General features: G+C 42.7%; 1 protein-coding gene across 2 annotated transcripts; it reads left to right on the top strand.

Annotated features, from left to right (window-relative positions):
* Window positions 1–90: 90 nt before the first annotated feature.
* Window positions 91–12,764, top strand: PROZ (protein Z, vitamin K dependent plasma glycoprotein). 2 transcript variants are annotated; one of them, XM_080661323.1, is made up of 8 exons: window positions 91–186; window positions 551–714; window positions 3,028–3,052; window positions 3,678–3,791; window positions 4,760–4,891; window positions 6,091–6,176; window positions 9,822–9,939; window positions 10,769–12,764. In XM_080661323.1, the coding sequence occupies exons 1-8, from the start codon at window positions 126–128 to the stop codon at window positions 11,281–11,283; spliced, it is 1,215 nt and encodes a 404-aa protein (XP_080517449.1). In that variant the 5' UTR covers window positions 91–125; the 3' UTR covers window positions 11,284–12,764. The 2 variants fall into 2 exon arrangements, with proteins under 2 accessions (XP_080517449.1, XP_080517448.1); XM_080661322.1 differs by having other exon boundaries at window positions 98–186; window positions 6,055–6,176; window positions 10,769–12,698.
* Window positions 12,765–14,060: the final 1,296 nt, after the last annotated feature.

Raw genomic sequence — 14,060 nt, 5'->3', positions numbered from 1 at the left:
CTGCTTGGCCCCACGTTTCAGGGCTGGTGGTCGTTTAAGCAAGCAGCCTCCCTGCGTTGTGAGTGGCCCGGGCGGGCGGACTTTGGCCCCTGTGTTTGCAGACCTGTCCCTGGGCTGCGGTCAGAATGGCGGGCTGTGTCCGGCTGCTCCTGCTCCTCCTGGGCCTCCACGGCGCCAACCCTGCAGGTGGGTGTCGCCCTCCTAACTGTGTCCTCCAGGACAGTGTGGGTTTGGTCAGGGGGCTTTTCCTGGGACAGAGGAGCCCCTGGGTGGCCAGCGGGTCTTCACTCAGCTCCCAGAAGAGCTTCCTGATCTCTTTATAATTCATGACAAATGTGTTGGAAATGATGGGGTCCCTTGGGGTCCTCGCAGAAGAGATGCCCAGAAAGAATCGAGAGGTTGGACCTGGTCTGATGGGGACAGGAGAGGTGGCAGCCAGGCCTCAGGTTGTGGCAGCGCCATGTACGCTGACTCCCAGGGAGCGGGCATCGCAGTCCTTGGGGCAGTCCATCAGTGCTGACGGCACCTCCCTTCTTATCTTGCTCTGTAGTATTTCTTTCTGCCTCCAAAGCAAATGAAGTTCTGGTAAGATGGAAGCGTGCTGGCTCCTATCTTTTGGAAGAGATCTTTGAGGGAAATTTGGAGAAAGAATGTTATGAAGAAATTTGTGTCTATGAAGAAGCAAGAGAAGTATTTGAAGATGACGAGACCACTGTATGTATCCCCACCATGAACTCACACACTTACTTTCTGATTATTCCGATTTCTGCTGCCTGAGAGGGCATAATTTCTCAAAAAGACAAAGCTAAATTAATAACCTGTTTACTTACCTGTGAGGCTGACTTAATCCTAATTTTACCGATGAGGAAACAGAGACAGAGAAGTAAAATAATTTTCCCATCTAGTACGTAGGGGACCCGGATACTAACTCAGTTCCACAATGCCTTCTTCTGATTAAGCACATTAGCACACTGATTAACTTACTCATCACAAATATCAGTCAGCTTGTCATGACGCTGACAGAATTTGATATTTTTAATAGAGACATAATTGCTTCAATATATCAACAGATTTTTAAGCAACAAAAAGCCTCTCTAGAGTGCCTATATAGTAAAAATATCTCTCATAATCTATCATTTGGATTAAAACTGACTATATATATATATATATACTCTAAATAATATAGGCAAACAATTCTTGCTTATTCATAAGCTTATCAGAAGATAAAGAAGTCAAATCTGACAGGTCTTTTAAATAATACATAAAATATTTAATAAAGATCTCCTAGTTTTACATATAACAGAGCAATATTTAAAGTTATTCTGAATAAAATATCGACCTGTTTCCCTCGTATATTTTTAAAATCATTGTTTCTTGCATGCTTATCTATGTCCACTTAATTTGACATTATTCAGGTTGTTACAAGTCCAAGTATGATTGGGAGATGGCAACCACTTGTTTACGTTCTAGGCTTTAGTTCCTAGTAATTATCCTAATTTTAGATACCCTAATTTTATATATGAGAGAACTCTTCTGACCATCTTTTCTAAAACTAGGAGAAATTAAAACTTCCTGATAAAAGGAAAATTGTGGGGTTTTCTTATTTTTCAATTACAGTTGACATTCAATATTACTTTATATTAGTTTCAGATTAACAGCCTAGTGGTTAGACACTTATATAATTTAGGAAGTGTTCCCCCAATAAATCTAGTACCCATCTAACACCCTACATAATTATTACAATGTTATTAATATTATTGACTATATTCCCTATGCTGTACTTTACATCCTCATGACTACTCTGAAACTACCAATTTGTACAACTTTTTTTAAAAAATTCTCATTTAAGGATATGTTTTTATTGATTTGAGAGAGAAAGGAAGGGATTGAGAGAGACGTGAGAGAGAAATATTGATTGGTTGCCTCCTGTACGCACCTCAACTGGGGATCGAACCCTCAACCTTTTGATGTACGGGATGACACTCCAACCAATGAGCCACTCAGCCAGTGCTATCCATTTGTACTTGTTATTTATTTCACCTTTTTCTCCCATCCCCCTATCCCCACTCCCACCTGGCAACTGTCAGTCTGTTCTCAGTATCTATGAGTCTGTTTCTGTTTTCTTTGTTCATTCATCTTGTTCTTTAGATTCCACACAAAAACCATATGGTATTTGTCTTTCTCTGTCTAGCTTATCACTTAGTATAATACCCTCTAGTTCCATCTGGAAAATTGTCCTCTTAATTTGACATCATTCAGGTTGTTACAAGTCCAAGTATGATTGGGAGATGGCAACCACTTGTTTACATTCTAGGTTTTAATTCTGAGTAATTATCCTAATTTTAGATACCCCCACCCAAACTAACCTTACACATACACATACCCACTTTTGGTTGTTGTTTCATTGGCTTATAAAAAAAGTGGTGTTAGTTGTTTTTTGTTTTTTTTTTTAAATATATTTTATTGATTTTTTTACAGAGAGGAAGGGAGAGGGAGAGAGAGTTAGAAACATCGATGGGAGAGAAACATCGATCAGCTGCCTCCTGCACACCTCCTACTGGGGATGTGCCCGCAACCAAGGTACATGCCCTTGACTGGAATTGAACCTGGGACCCCTCAGTCCGCAGGCCGACGCTCTATCCACTGAGCCAAACCGGTCAGGGCGTGATGTTAGTTTTTTTGTATCTACATCATGCACTCTGTAGACTAGGACATGAATGAAAAGTGTGCCCCTGGAGGAGGGGAAGGTGACCTTGGGAGGCTGTGGTCATGGTGTTTGTACCACATCACAGACTATTATTTCTCCTTCCTTAAATAGGTTACAGTAAATACACATGAAATAGGATATGTTCCATGTATATTAAATAAAACATTAAATAGATAATTTTGCATTCTCTGTTTCAACCAGTATTTTTCTATTAAGTGGATAAAATCAACATTTGTTATCTTTAAGCCAATCGATGGGAGAAAATATTTAAAAAAAAACAAATCATCTATTTGCAACTCTTTTATATTTTAATTTTACAGGATGACTTTTGGGAAAGTTATATGGGTAAGTGGTCTCAACTCTTGCAAGGATTATTTCTTCTTTTTCCTTAAGATGATGTAAGGCATTCCACATTTCAAACTTAGGTACCTGGACACTCCCTGAGGACAAGGACAAGGAGAAGGGTGGGAAAGTTCCCAAGGTCCTGGGGAGTCAGGGAGAAGCTCCCTTGGGGGCTCGGGAGGCAGTCTCCCCATCCTGACCCGCTCCTCTCATTCCTGGGGCCTCACAGGCTCCCTGGGCCTCTTGCTGAAGGATCAGAACCTGGTTAGTTTGAGGAAAGTGACAGCTCATCGTAGGCTTGGGGGATGCTGGGTGTCCCTTTAGGAGGAGCTCCCAGAAGACCTCAGTGACTGAGGGCCACAGGGATGGGCGAGGGGAATTAGAAGAGCTGGGGCAGCCAGCGACAGTCACCGGTCACCATGGTCACTCAGCAAAGAAAGAAGGAGGTGAAGGAGGGGGACTTAGACAAACATCGTGGGCACATGTGGCTGGTGGGACCCCAGGGGACACATGAGGAGCACCTGGCAGCCTAATCCAGCCTCCTGGTGTCCTGGGCAGCAGGGCCGGGGGACATCAGGAGGAACTGGATGGTTCCACCTGCACAAGGTTCTCACGTCCCTCTTGGCAGGCGGCTCCCCATGCGTCGCCCAGCCCTGCCTCAACAACGGGTCGTGCCAGGACAACATCCGCAGCTACACCTGCACTTGCTCCTCGGGCTACGAGGGCAAGGACTGCGCCTTTGGTGAGTCCCCAGCCACCCTGACCCACCCCAACCGTACAAAGATGGGCTCCCAGGAGTGAACAAAGGGTGCCTGTGGGAGCCTAGTTCTGACCCGATTCTCCACCGGAAACCATTCTGTGGATGGCCCTGCTGCCTTCCAAACATGCCTCCCTACAGTTTCCACGGCTTCGAGTCCCCTCCTTGTCCTCCCAAACCCAGCCCTGCCTAACCCATGTACAATCTACTCTCCAGAATTCCTGGAACCTGACCCACCCCAAGCAGGGTGATGGGATCTGGAGGTTCCCTCTGTAAGGGGAAATCACACACAGGCTGGCTCAGAGGTAGGCATGGGTGTGAGATTTACAGCTTCATGAACTAATATTCCTTGTGGGAGTGGGGAGAAATTAATTTCCTATCAATAATTATCAGATATGGAAATAAATTAACTTAATCCATTCAATGCCTCTGGTCAACACAGAGTCAGTTTTCTGGGGAAAAATATTATTCCCAGCCCAGATCTCTCCTCTGAAGTCCATCTTTCTCCTCTAACTGCCACCTTGAGAGCCCCACGTAATGTTTTGCAGACATCCCAAACCTATCACATGCCAAAGCAAGATTTGATCCTCATCCCAGCTGCTCAACCACCCACATGGGGTCCCACTAGATCCCTCCCATCCCACATCCCCACCTGTAGCAGGAAGTGAAAGTTGGGAAAATGGGCAGGTGCCTTGCAATATGTACACATATATCCATGACCAAGTTACATTTTCTGAGGACAAATACAAGGTTTGTCACTCACTGAACCTTTGATTTCTCCATGCATATTCCTGAAGACATGGGAAGTGTGGGAAGTCCTTCTATGGGGACCCAAAAATCTGAAAATAATGAGAACATTTGGACTGAAAAGCCAGTGCCCCAAGGCGCAAGGAAATTTAAAAACGACTATTTCCATGTTAGCACTTCTGGTTTTCCCTTTATTTCCTTTTCAGCTAAAAATGAATGTCACCCATTGAGGACTGATGGGTGTCAACACTTTTGCCACCCGGGACAGGACTCCTACATTTGCAGCTGTGCACAGGGGTATAAACTGGGCCAAGACTACAAATCGTGCATCCCACATGGTGAGTTCTCAATCAATGAGAAGTGAAAAAAGGTGGTCTCTCCCCTTCCTACCCTGTTGGCTCCCATACACACCCCCACTCCTCCTACAATAACGTTTGAAAAGCCACCTCTTGTCTATGAGATGAGGAGTCACTAGGACGCAGCCAGTCCTCCCTGCCTCCATGCTGAAGCTTGCCTGGGTCCTAGCAGTATCTTAGCTAACCTGCAAACACCGAGAGCAGGTGATTTAACTTCACCCGTGGCCCCATGAGTTATCCCAGTGGTCGGCAAACTGCGGTTTGCTGCTCTGTTGAGTAACGAGTTTGCCGACCACTGACGTAGACTCTTGATTCCAATAATTACAGGCTGTTGTTGTTCCTTGTGATTAAACCCCTATCCCAGTGGCCAGCAAACTCATTAGTCAACAGAGCGGCAAACCACGGCTCACAAGTCGCATGTGGCTTGCGAGCCGCAGTTTGCCTACCACTGAGTTATCCTATATAATAAAAGCCTAATATGCTAAGTCCAGTCATCCAGTCGTCCGTTCAACCAATCAAAGCATAATATGCTAATGATATGCTAAGGCCACTCAACTGCTTGCTATAATGTGCACTGACCACCAGGGGGCAGTCACTCCAACTGGTAGGTTAGCTTGCTGCTGGGGTCCGGCTGATTGGGACTGAGCGAGACAGGCTGGACACACCCTGGAGCCCTCCCGAGGCCCCTCCCTGGCTAGCCAACCTCCCGTGTCCCTCCGCGGCCCCGATCATGGGTGGGTGGGAGGTAATCAACCAAAGACCATCCTATATAATAAAAGGCTAATATGCAAATCAACCGAGTGGCGGAATGACCGGTCACTATGACGCCACTGACCACCAGGGGGCAGATGCTAAATGCAGGAGCTGTCCCCTGGTGGTCAGTGTGCTCCCACAGGGGGACCACCGCTCAGCCAGAAGCCCAGCTCATGGCTGGCAAGTGCAGCTGCAGTGGCAGGAGCCTCTCCCACCTCCGCAGCAGTGCTAAGGATGTCCGACTGACGGCTTAGGCCTGCTCCTGAGGGACCCCCCAGAGTGCATGAATTTCATGCACTGGGCCTCTAGTCTCAAAATAATGGGCATGAAGAAGCCATATTCAGGTAGTGAACACCATTTGAGTAGATAAAACCCGATGTTTGACTTGGAAGGCACTGACCTTTCTTATGTTGTCACCACGAATGAAGACAAGTGTGTGTGTGGAATCCTGAATTCTGAGTGCATCAGGGCAACACAGAGGAGCAGGAGGAATCTTCAGATTTTCCCATGGCAGGTAACAGAAACATTTTATAAATGTGTTTTCATTTTTAGTTACAGGTTTCATCCTACTTGTCATTTCCATGGTCTTTGTGAACCAAATAGAAACATAATGACTAAGTGAAAGAGGCATTTTTGACTTAAGTGAACCATTAACTAATCTCAAAGTCCTACTTCAGAGCACTTTCTAATGCCGAATTCACAACTTTAGCTGTCTTCATTCTTTCACCAAATAAAAACATAGTTTTATTTATAGCCACCCTGGGCCCAATGTCATTGCTCTCAGACCATAGGTATCCTGGAGTCGCACTTGGGTGGGTGAGGTGACATGGGCCAGGTTAGGGACCACAGAGAAGGCAGGTGGCCAGAGTTAAGAACACAGGCTCTCCACTCCCCAGCCCCCTAGCTGGAACTCCAACTCCACTATTGTGCGGAGGAAATTTCTCTTCTTTGGCATTCATTTTTGTTATTTTCTGATTTCCCCCCTTGACTGGTTTAGAAGTTAAACATTCTATTTATATTTAACTAGAGGCCCGATGCACAAAATTCGTGCAAAAGTAGGCCTTCCTTCGCCCGGCTGCCAGCACGAGCTTCCCTCTGGCACCCGGGACCTGGGCTTCCCTAGCAGCCCCAGCTTTATCCAGAAGGCTGTCTGGTCTAATTAGCATATTACGCTTTTATTATTATAGATGGCCACTCTTGACATTTAAAGATTCACTTACATCGTGCCAATATATAGGTAGTATTTTCATCACCCCTCCAACTTATTTCAAGCACATCACAATAACCATCTACTGTTTTAACCAGCATTTCATTCTTTTCTTGCTTTTTTAGTAATTCCATAAAATAAGCATTACTTTTATTATTATGGCTTATACCAACAATGTGGATTTTAATTTACATATGCTTGCCATTTTTCTTGCTTCTAATGCAGATCATCTTTTTTGTTTGTACGCCTTTTTTTTAATGTATGCCTTTTTTGTTTGTTTGTGGGGTGTGTTTTTTTGTTGTTGTTATTAATCCTCACCAGAGGATATTTTTCCATTGATTTTCAGAGAGAGTGGAAGGGAGGAAGGGAGAGGGGGAGAGAGAGAAACATCAATGTGAGAGAGACACATTGATTGGTTGCCTTCTGCAGCACCCCAGCCAGGATCTGGCCTGCAACCCAGGTTCATGTCCTTGACCAGGAATTGAACCTGAGACTCTTCAGTCCATGGGCCAACACTCTAACCACTGAGTAACACCAGCCAGGCTCTTAAGTACACCCTTTAGAATAGCCCTGTCAATAGAAATATAATGTAAGCTGCATATGTAACTGAAATTTACTAGTCACACTAATGAAAGTAAAGCAGATCAAATGAATTTGGATAATGAATTTTATTTACCAGTACTCCAATATGTCTAAATACTATTATTTCAACATGTAACAAATATAAAAAATTGAGATATTTACATCTTTTCTTCATTACTAATCTTTGACATCTGGGGTGTGTTTTACACTTGGAGAACATTCAATTTGTCAAATGCTCAGTAACCACATGTGTCTGCCACGTTGGACAGCCTAGCTTTAGCAGTTTCTCTACAGGGTCTGTGAGTAACGCACCTTGGTGAGTGTGTGTCGAACACTTTAAGCCGGTTGAGCTAGCAGACTCACTGGCTGCTAGGAGGAGGCCTACACAGACAATTGAAGAGAGCTCAGTGACCACTGCAATGACCCGGATTTGAAAGGAGACGGAGTGAAGGGAGATAAAATGATGGAAAGGGACAAAACCAGAATGGTCCAGTTATCAGCTGGTGAACTTGGTCTTCTCCTTGTTCTTGTTCTCTCTCTTTTTTTAAATATATTTTTTATTGATTTTTTACAGAGAGGAAGGGAGAGGGATAGAGAGTTAGAAACATCGATGAGAGAGAAACATCGATCATCTGCCTCCTGCACACTCACTACTGGGTATGTGTCTGCAACCAAGGTACATGCCCTTGACCAGAATCGAACCTGGGACCCTTGAGTCCGCAGGTGGACGCTCTATCCACTGAGCCAAACCGGTTAGGGCAGTTCTCTCTCTTTTTTTAAATTAAATTTATTGAAGTGACATTGGTTAATAGGATCATATTCCTTAAGCTTTCTAAGACCCCCTTATTCATACTTGCATTCTTATCATCTTCATCAATGCACTAAGGCAGACCTCAGCACATGGGGAGTGGGGACTGGTGGATGGATGACTGTGTGTAATCAACCTTCATGACGACAGTGGTGGTCTAGTTCTGCCAAGCGCACCGCCTTCAGTCTCCCAGCCCACTCAAGGGGACCTTAGTGGCCATTTTCATCTACAGAAGTAGTGTTAGTACCAACAAGACCAGGAGCTATTACCTGTGAGGTAAGCATTCTCTACATACAAATCAAACACGTTTGCAGACACACTTATATAGGCAAGCTAAATACTATTAGATTTTCACTCTGGTACAATAAGTAGTTCTGAAATTATGTAACTGAATTAACTGGCCTAAGATATATAGTTGAAAATTATCATTACAACTTGTTTCTTCCATTCTAGGTAAGAAATTGATACCGTGTTCCACTGCATTTTATTGCAAGTCTAGCACACTGATGCTGAAAATTCCATCTTCCCTCAAACTTGGTGTTATCCACCTATAAAATATAGTAATACAATAGTTGTAGTGAGGATTAAAGAAAATGCACCTGACTTATGTAGGTAGTTAATTAATGGTAACTATTATTAATAAGCACTTAAGATTTCCAGAAATGCGACTACATTAAATTTGAAAAACATTTATACTCTCCTTAGCATTTTTCATTAAGCAACTAAAAATTATAATCAACATTTCTTGAGCCAGCACCTGTGCTATGAGGGTACATTTTTTTTCTTTTAATCCACAAAATAACCTCACATTTCATCTCGTAATAGTGTTTGTTCTGAAATCTCCCTGGTCTGGTATTGACACTATTGATTAGTGTTAGCATGTAATCCCCCCCCCCCAATCTTTTAAATTATATTTACAGTATGTTTTATAGGCAGTATATAGTTGGCTTTTAATTTATCGGATATTTAGACCATATTCTACTTATCTAGGTAGGCTTAAATTCATAATTTTGCTATTTGTTTTGTATTTTTCCCATCTTGTCTTTCCTCTTTTATTTTTTCTGCCTTCTATTGAATTACTTAATTTTTTATTCTGTTTTACCTTCTTTGTTAGATAATTGACTAGAATCGTTTTGCTTAGTCACTGCTTTAGGCTACATTATACATCTTTGCTTTGTCAGTCCACTGTACCTTCAGCTGACACTCCCTCAATGGCTGTCTTTGGAGCCCAAATTCTTCTTTTCTTTTTAAATATATTTTTATTGATTTCAGAGTGGAAGGGAGAGTTAGAAACATCAATGATGAGAGAGAATCATTGATTGTCTGCCTCTTGCATGCCCCCGACTGGGGATCAAGCCCACAACCAGGGCATGTGCCCTTGACCGGAACTGAACCCCTGACCCTTGAGTCCACAGGCCAATGCTCTAGCCAAAGAGCCAAACTGGCTAGGGCTGGAGCCCATATTCTTAACCACCAGACTATACTTGCCCCTAATCCTGCTAATTGTCACCACTAGCTATTCTCTGTCTTGTTTTTTGTGTTTTTTTTTTTTTTTTTTAAAGGTAAAACTAATAGATTCCAAAGGAAAAGACTTCTGTGGTGGTGTTATAATACAGGAAAATTTTGTGCTGACAACAGCAAAATGTTCACTGTTACACAGAAATATCAGTGTGAAAACAAGTAAGTATTTTAGCACTCATTTTTATACGACCATGTTGGAAATAAACAGTATCCTATGTAGAATGAAAATTTAAAAACTAGAATTGTTTTTAATGCAATATAGAATCGAATTTAGCTTCAATACTACTGAGCTACTTATAAAGTGAGAAAGCATATGTAAAATACCTAGTGGAATTCTAGGCATAGCAAGCAGACAAATGCTAATAGTCAGTCTGAGGAAGTCACGGCTGATAAAAATATAATTTGATACTGAAATGGAGAGGCTGTGGTATAAGGCAGATACTTGACTAAAAGTCAGAAGATCTGGGTTCAGACTCCCCTGCCACCCAAGGCCACGGCTGTGATGTGGAGCTCACCACCTAACTTGTCTGTGCCTCAGTCCTCATCAGTGAAAAAATGGACAGTAACTTCTGTCCTGCAGGGAAGTCACAAAGGTTCAGTGATAATCTGGGAAAGTGCTCTATTATGATTCTGAAGAACCTTATTATATTTCACTCCTCATCCTTGTGTATTTTTCAGTCAACAAAATGTCAACCTGAAAAACTACTTCTGAATGGCCCGGTTTTGATTAGCTTGAAGAAGTGGCCCTCGTTTATTTACCATGTTACCAAAGTAACTCATTTTGGTTTTTAAAGGAGGAGTATGAGGATTAGTTGGAACGCTTCATTCCATAGATGAAGAGAGGAGACAGCACCATTAGCCGTGGCCTGTCTTGTCGTGCCCAGCCTCTGCCTTGTCACAGGGTTCACTGAGAAATTAGTTTCATATTATTGTTAACCTGAAAACCAGACTTTAGGTTACCAAAGCCAGTGATTGTCCATTATTTCAGATTTTCCTACAACGAGCAAGGACCCACTGACGATTGAGGTGAAGCGCATCCACGTGCACATGATGTACGAGGAGGAGACGGGGGACAATGACATTTCGCTCTTGGAGCTGGAGCTGCCCATCCGGTGCCCCGACATGGGGCTCCCCATCTGTATGCCTGAGCAGGACTTTGCGGAGCGCATCCTCATCCCGGGGACACAGGGCCTCCTCATTGGCTGGACATCCAATGGCTCTGAGCCGGGCAATGTGCCGATGCAGCTGCCCGTCACACACATGGACAGCGAGGAGTGTGGCAGAGCCCTGAATGTGACAGTCACTACAAGGACGTACTGCGAGAGGGGAGCGGCAGCCGGAGGGGTGCAGTGGGCGGAAGGGAGCATAGTCGCCAGAAAACACAAAGGCACCTGGTTCCTGACAGGGATTCTGTGCTCGGTGCCCACAGCAGAGTACGAACAGGAGTTTCTTCTCACCAAGGTTTCAAGATACTCACTCTGGTTTAGACAAATCATGAAGTGACTAAACCCAGCTAAGCCTCAAGAATAAAAGATGTGGTGGGATTACACACCTTAATTGAAAGCATGGAGTCAAATTAAAATTTCATGGCAAAAACGGTTGTGACTGCCTCAGGACAAACCATCAGTAACTGCTTATGACAGCGATTTTCAACCGGTATGCTGCAAGAATTTTTAAAACATGCAATACCTGACGATTTTGGTCAGGGGCAAGAACCTCTTTTCCCTTAGACTGTCAAATAAAAAAAATGTCAACAGCCAACATAACAATAGCCGTCCAGTGTGAATGAATCAAAATTATTTTTGTCCGATTGGCAAAAAATATATTTTTGGTGTACTGCAGAATTTTAGTAATTAGTTTGTGTGTGCCGTGAGATGAAAAGGGTTGAAAATCGCTGGCTTATGAGTTCATTACCGAGCACTGTGAAATGTTTTTTGCTTGGAACTTTTTATCTAAAGAGAGATCTTAAGAGAATGGGAGACAAGAGGGACCTCACAGCTGTGTCAGGCTTGCCATTGCCCGTGAGTGAAAGGGTTGCTCAGTGTTGGAAGAAGACGCTAGAAGAGAGTCAGCACAGGAGAAACTATCACAGAAGAATAGCTTATGGTTTTAGAGAAAGAATCAGGAAGCATGAGACGTTAGAAGAAGATGGACAACATGGGGCCTTTAAACAGGGCCATGTGCTCAGAAAGGCACTTCCTGTGGAGGGAAACCTCCCGGACAGGTTCCAGGGGGCTTCTGGATGAGGGCCGTGCTCAGCCTCTCCCCTCTGCTTCTGAACCAGCCAGCTGACTCTCAGTTATGTAACCCCTTTGTGCCTCTCTCCTGGGCTCTAAATGGAACAATAAAAGCATCTACCAACCAGGGCTGAGTTAAAAGGTAGAACAGTGTTCAATCACAGTGATTATCTATTAGCATCACGAAGACCGCAGCTTTGACACCACCAGAAAGACAGAACTCAAGTCCAGTCCCAAACCGTGCTTCCCTACATACCAGAACTCCACAAGGGGTCTGAGTTAGTGCCAAAATGAAAAGCGAGAGCAATCGATAGAAATGACGTTTACTTTTAAATTAATCTCTTAGCTCTTTTTTAAGTTAAGGAAGTAGCAAAACTGCTCCTCCACTAAGTACATCTGATTTCCAGGCCCATTTCTTTGAGTGAAATGAAACAGCTTCCGAGGCTAACTGCTCTGCAGACCAGCAGACGGTGGAGAGACCAGCTCTAACTCCAGACACACATGCAGGGTGATGGTGGGCTGCTGAGGGGTCATTATACAGAGTTGTTGAAGAGCAGATAGGATATTTTTAAGAAATTAAAAATGTGAGTTGAGAAATGAACTACAATAAAAACAATGAAAAAATCAAACACATGGAGGCTAAATAGCATGCTATTAAACAGGCCTCTACAGGTCTACCTCAAAAAAAAAAAACAAGAAAAAATGGTAATAAATTATCTAACCCTACAACTCAAAGAATTGGAGAGCAACAAGAAAAACCCAGAAGAAGAAATGGAAATAAAAGGCATCCAAATTGGAAAAGAAGAAGTAAAACTGTCCTTATTTGCAGATGACATGATACTGTACATAGAAAACCCTAAAAACTCCATCAAAAAATTATTAGACTTAATAAATGAATTCAGCAATGTAGCAGGATACAAAATTAATGCCAAGAAATCTATGGCATTTCTATACACCAATAGTAAACTTACAGAAAGAGAGATTAAAAAAGCAATCCCATTTACCATCGCACCAAAAAAATTAAGATACCTAGGAATAAAATTAACTAAGGAGGTAAAAGACCTATATGCGGAAAACTACACGACACTAAAAAAAGAGATAGAGGAATATATAAACAGATGGAAGAACATACCATCTGTTTCATGGATTGGTAGAATCAACATCATCAAAATATCCATACTACCCAAAGCAATCTATAAATTCAGTGCATTCCCCATTAAAATACCAATGGCAGAGTTCACAGATCTAGAACGAACTTTGCAAAAATTCATCTGGAATAAAAAAAGACCCCGAATAGCTGCAGCAATCCTGAGAAAGAACAACAAAGTAGGTGGGATCTCAATCCAGGTATCAAGCTGTATTACAAAGCCACTGTTCTCAAAACTGCCTGGTATTGGCACAAGAACAGACATATAGATCAATGGAATAGAGAACCCAGAAATCGACCCAAACCATTATGCCCAATTAATATTTGACAAAGGAGGCATGAACATAAAATGGAGTCAAGACAGTCTCTTCAACAAATGGTGTTGGGAAAATTGGACAGATACATGCAAAAAAATGAAACTAGACCACAAACTTACACCATACACAAAAATAAACTCAAAATGGATCACGGACTTAAACATAAGACGGGAAACCATAAAAATACTAGAGGAATCCACAGGCAGCAAAATCTCAGACATATGCCAAAAGAACTTCTTCACTGATACTGCTCCTAGGGCAATGGAAGCTAAAGAGAAAATAAACAAATGGGACTACATCAAAATAAAAAGCTTTTTTACAGCAAAAGAAACCATCAACAAAACAACAAGAAAGCCCACTGTATGGGAGAACATGTTTGCAAATGTTATCACTGATAAAGGTTTAATCTCCAACATCTACAGGCAACTTATACAACTTAATAAAAGGAAGATAAATGATCCAATAAAAAAATGGGCAACGGACCTAAATAGAATCTTTTCGAAAGAAGACAGAAGGAAGGCCAAGAGACACATGGAAATATGCTCAAAGTCACTAATTATCCGAGAGATGCAAATCAAA

This window comes from Plecotus auritus (genome assembly GCF_963455305.1).
Source record: "Plecotus auritus genome assembly, chromosome: 3".
NCBI lineage: Eukaryota > Metazoa > Chordata > Mammalia > Chiroptera > Vespertilionidae > Plecotus > Plecotus auritus.
Note: the sequence above shows the minus strand (reverse complement) of the source record. Positions and strands in the feature narration are given on the sequence as shown.

Coding starts and splice junctions, on each gene's coding strand:
- PROZ (XM_080661322.1), top strand. CDS start 126: ATGGCGGGCTGTGTCCGGCTGCTCCTGCTCCTCCTGGGCCTCCACGGC. Junction 187..550: donor CCACGGCGCCAACCCTGCAG/GTGGGTGTCGCC, acceptor CTTGCTCTGTAG/TATTTCTTTCTGCCTCCAAA. Junction 4,892..6,054: donor CAAATCGTGCATCCCACATG/GTGAGTTCTCAA, acceptor TTGACTTGGAAG/GCACTGACCTTTCTTATGTT.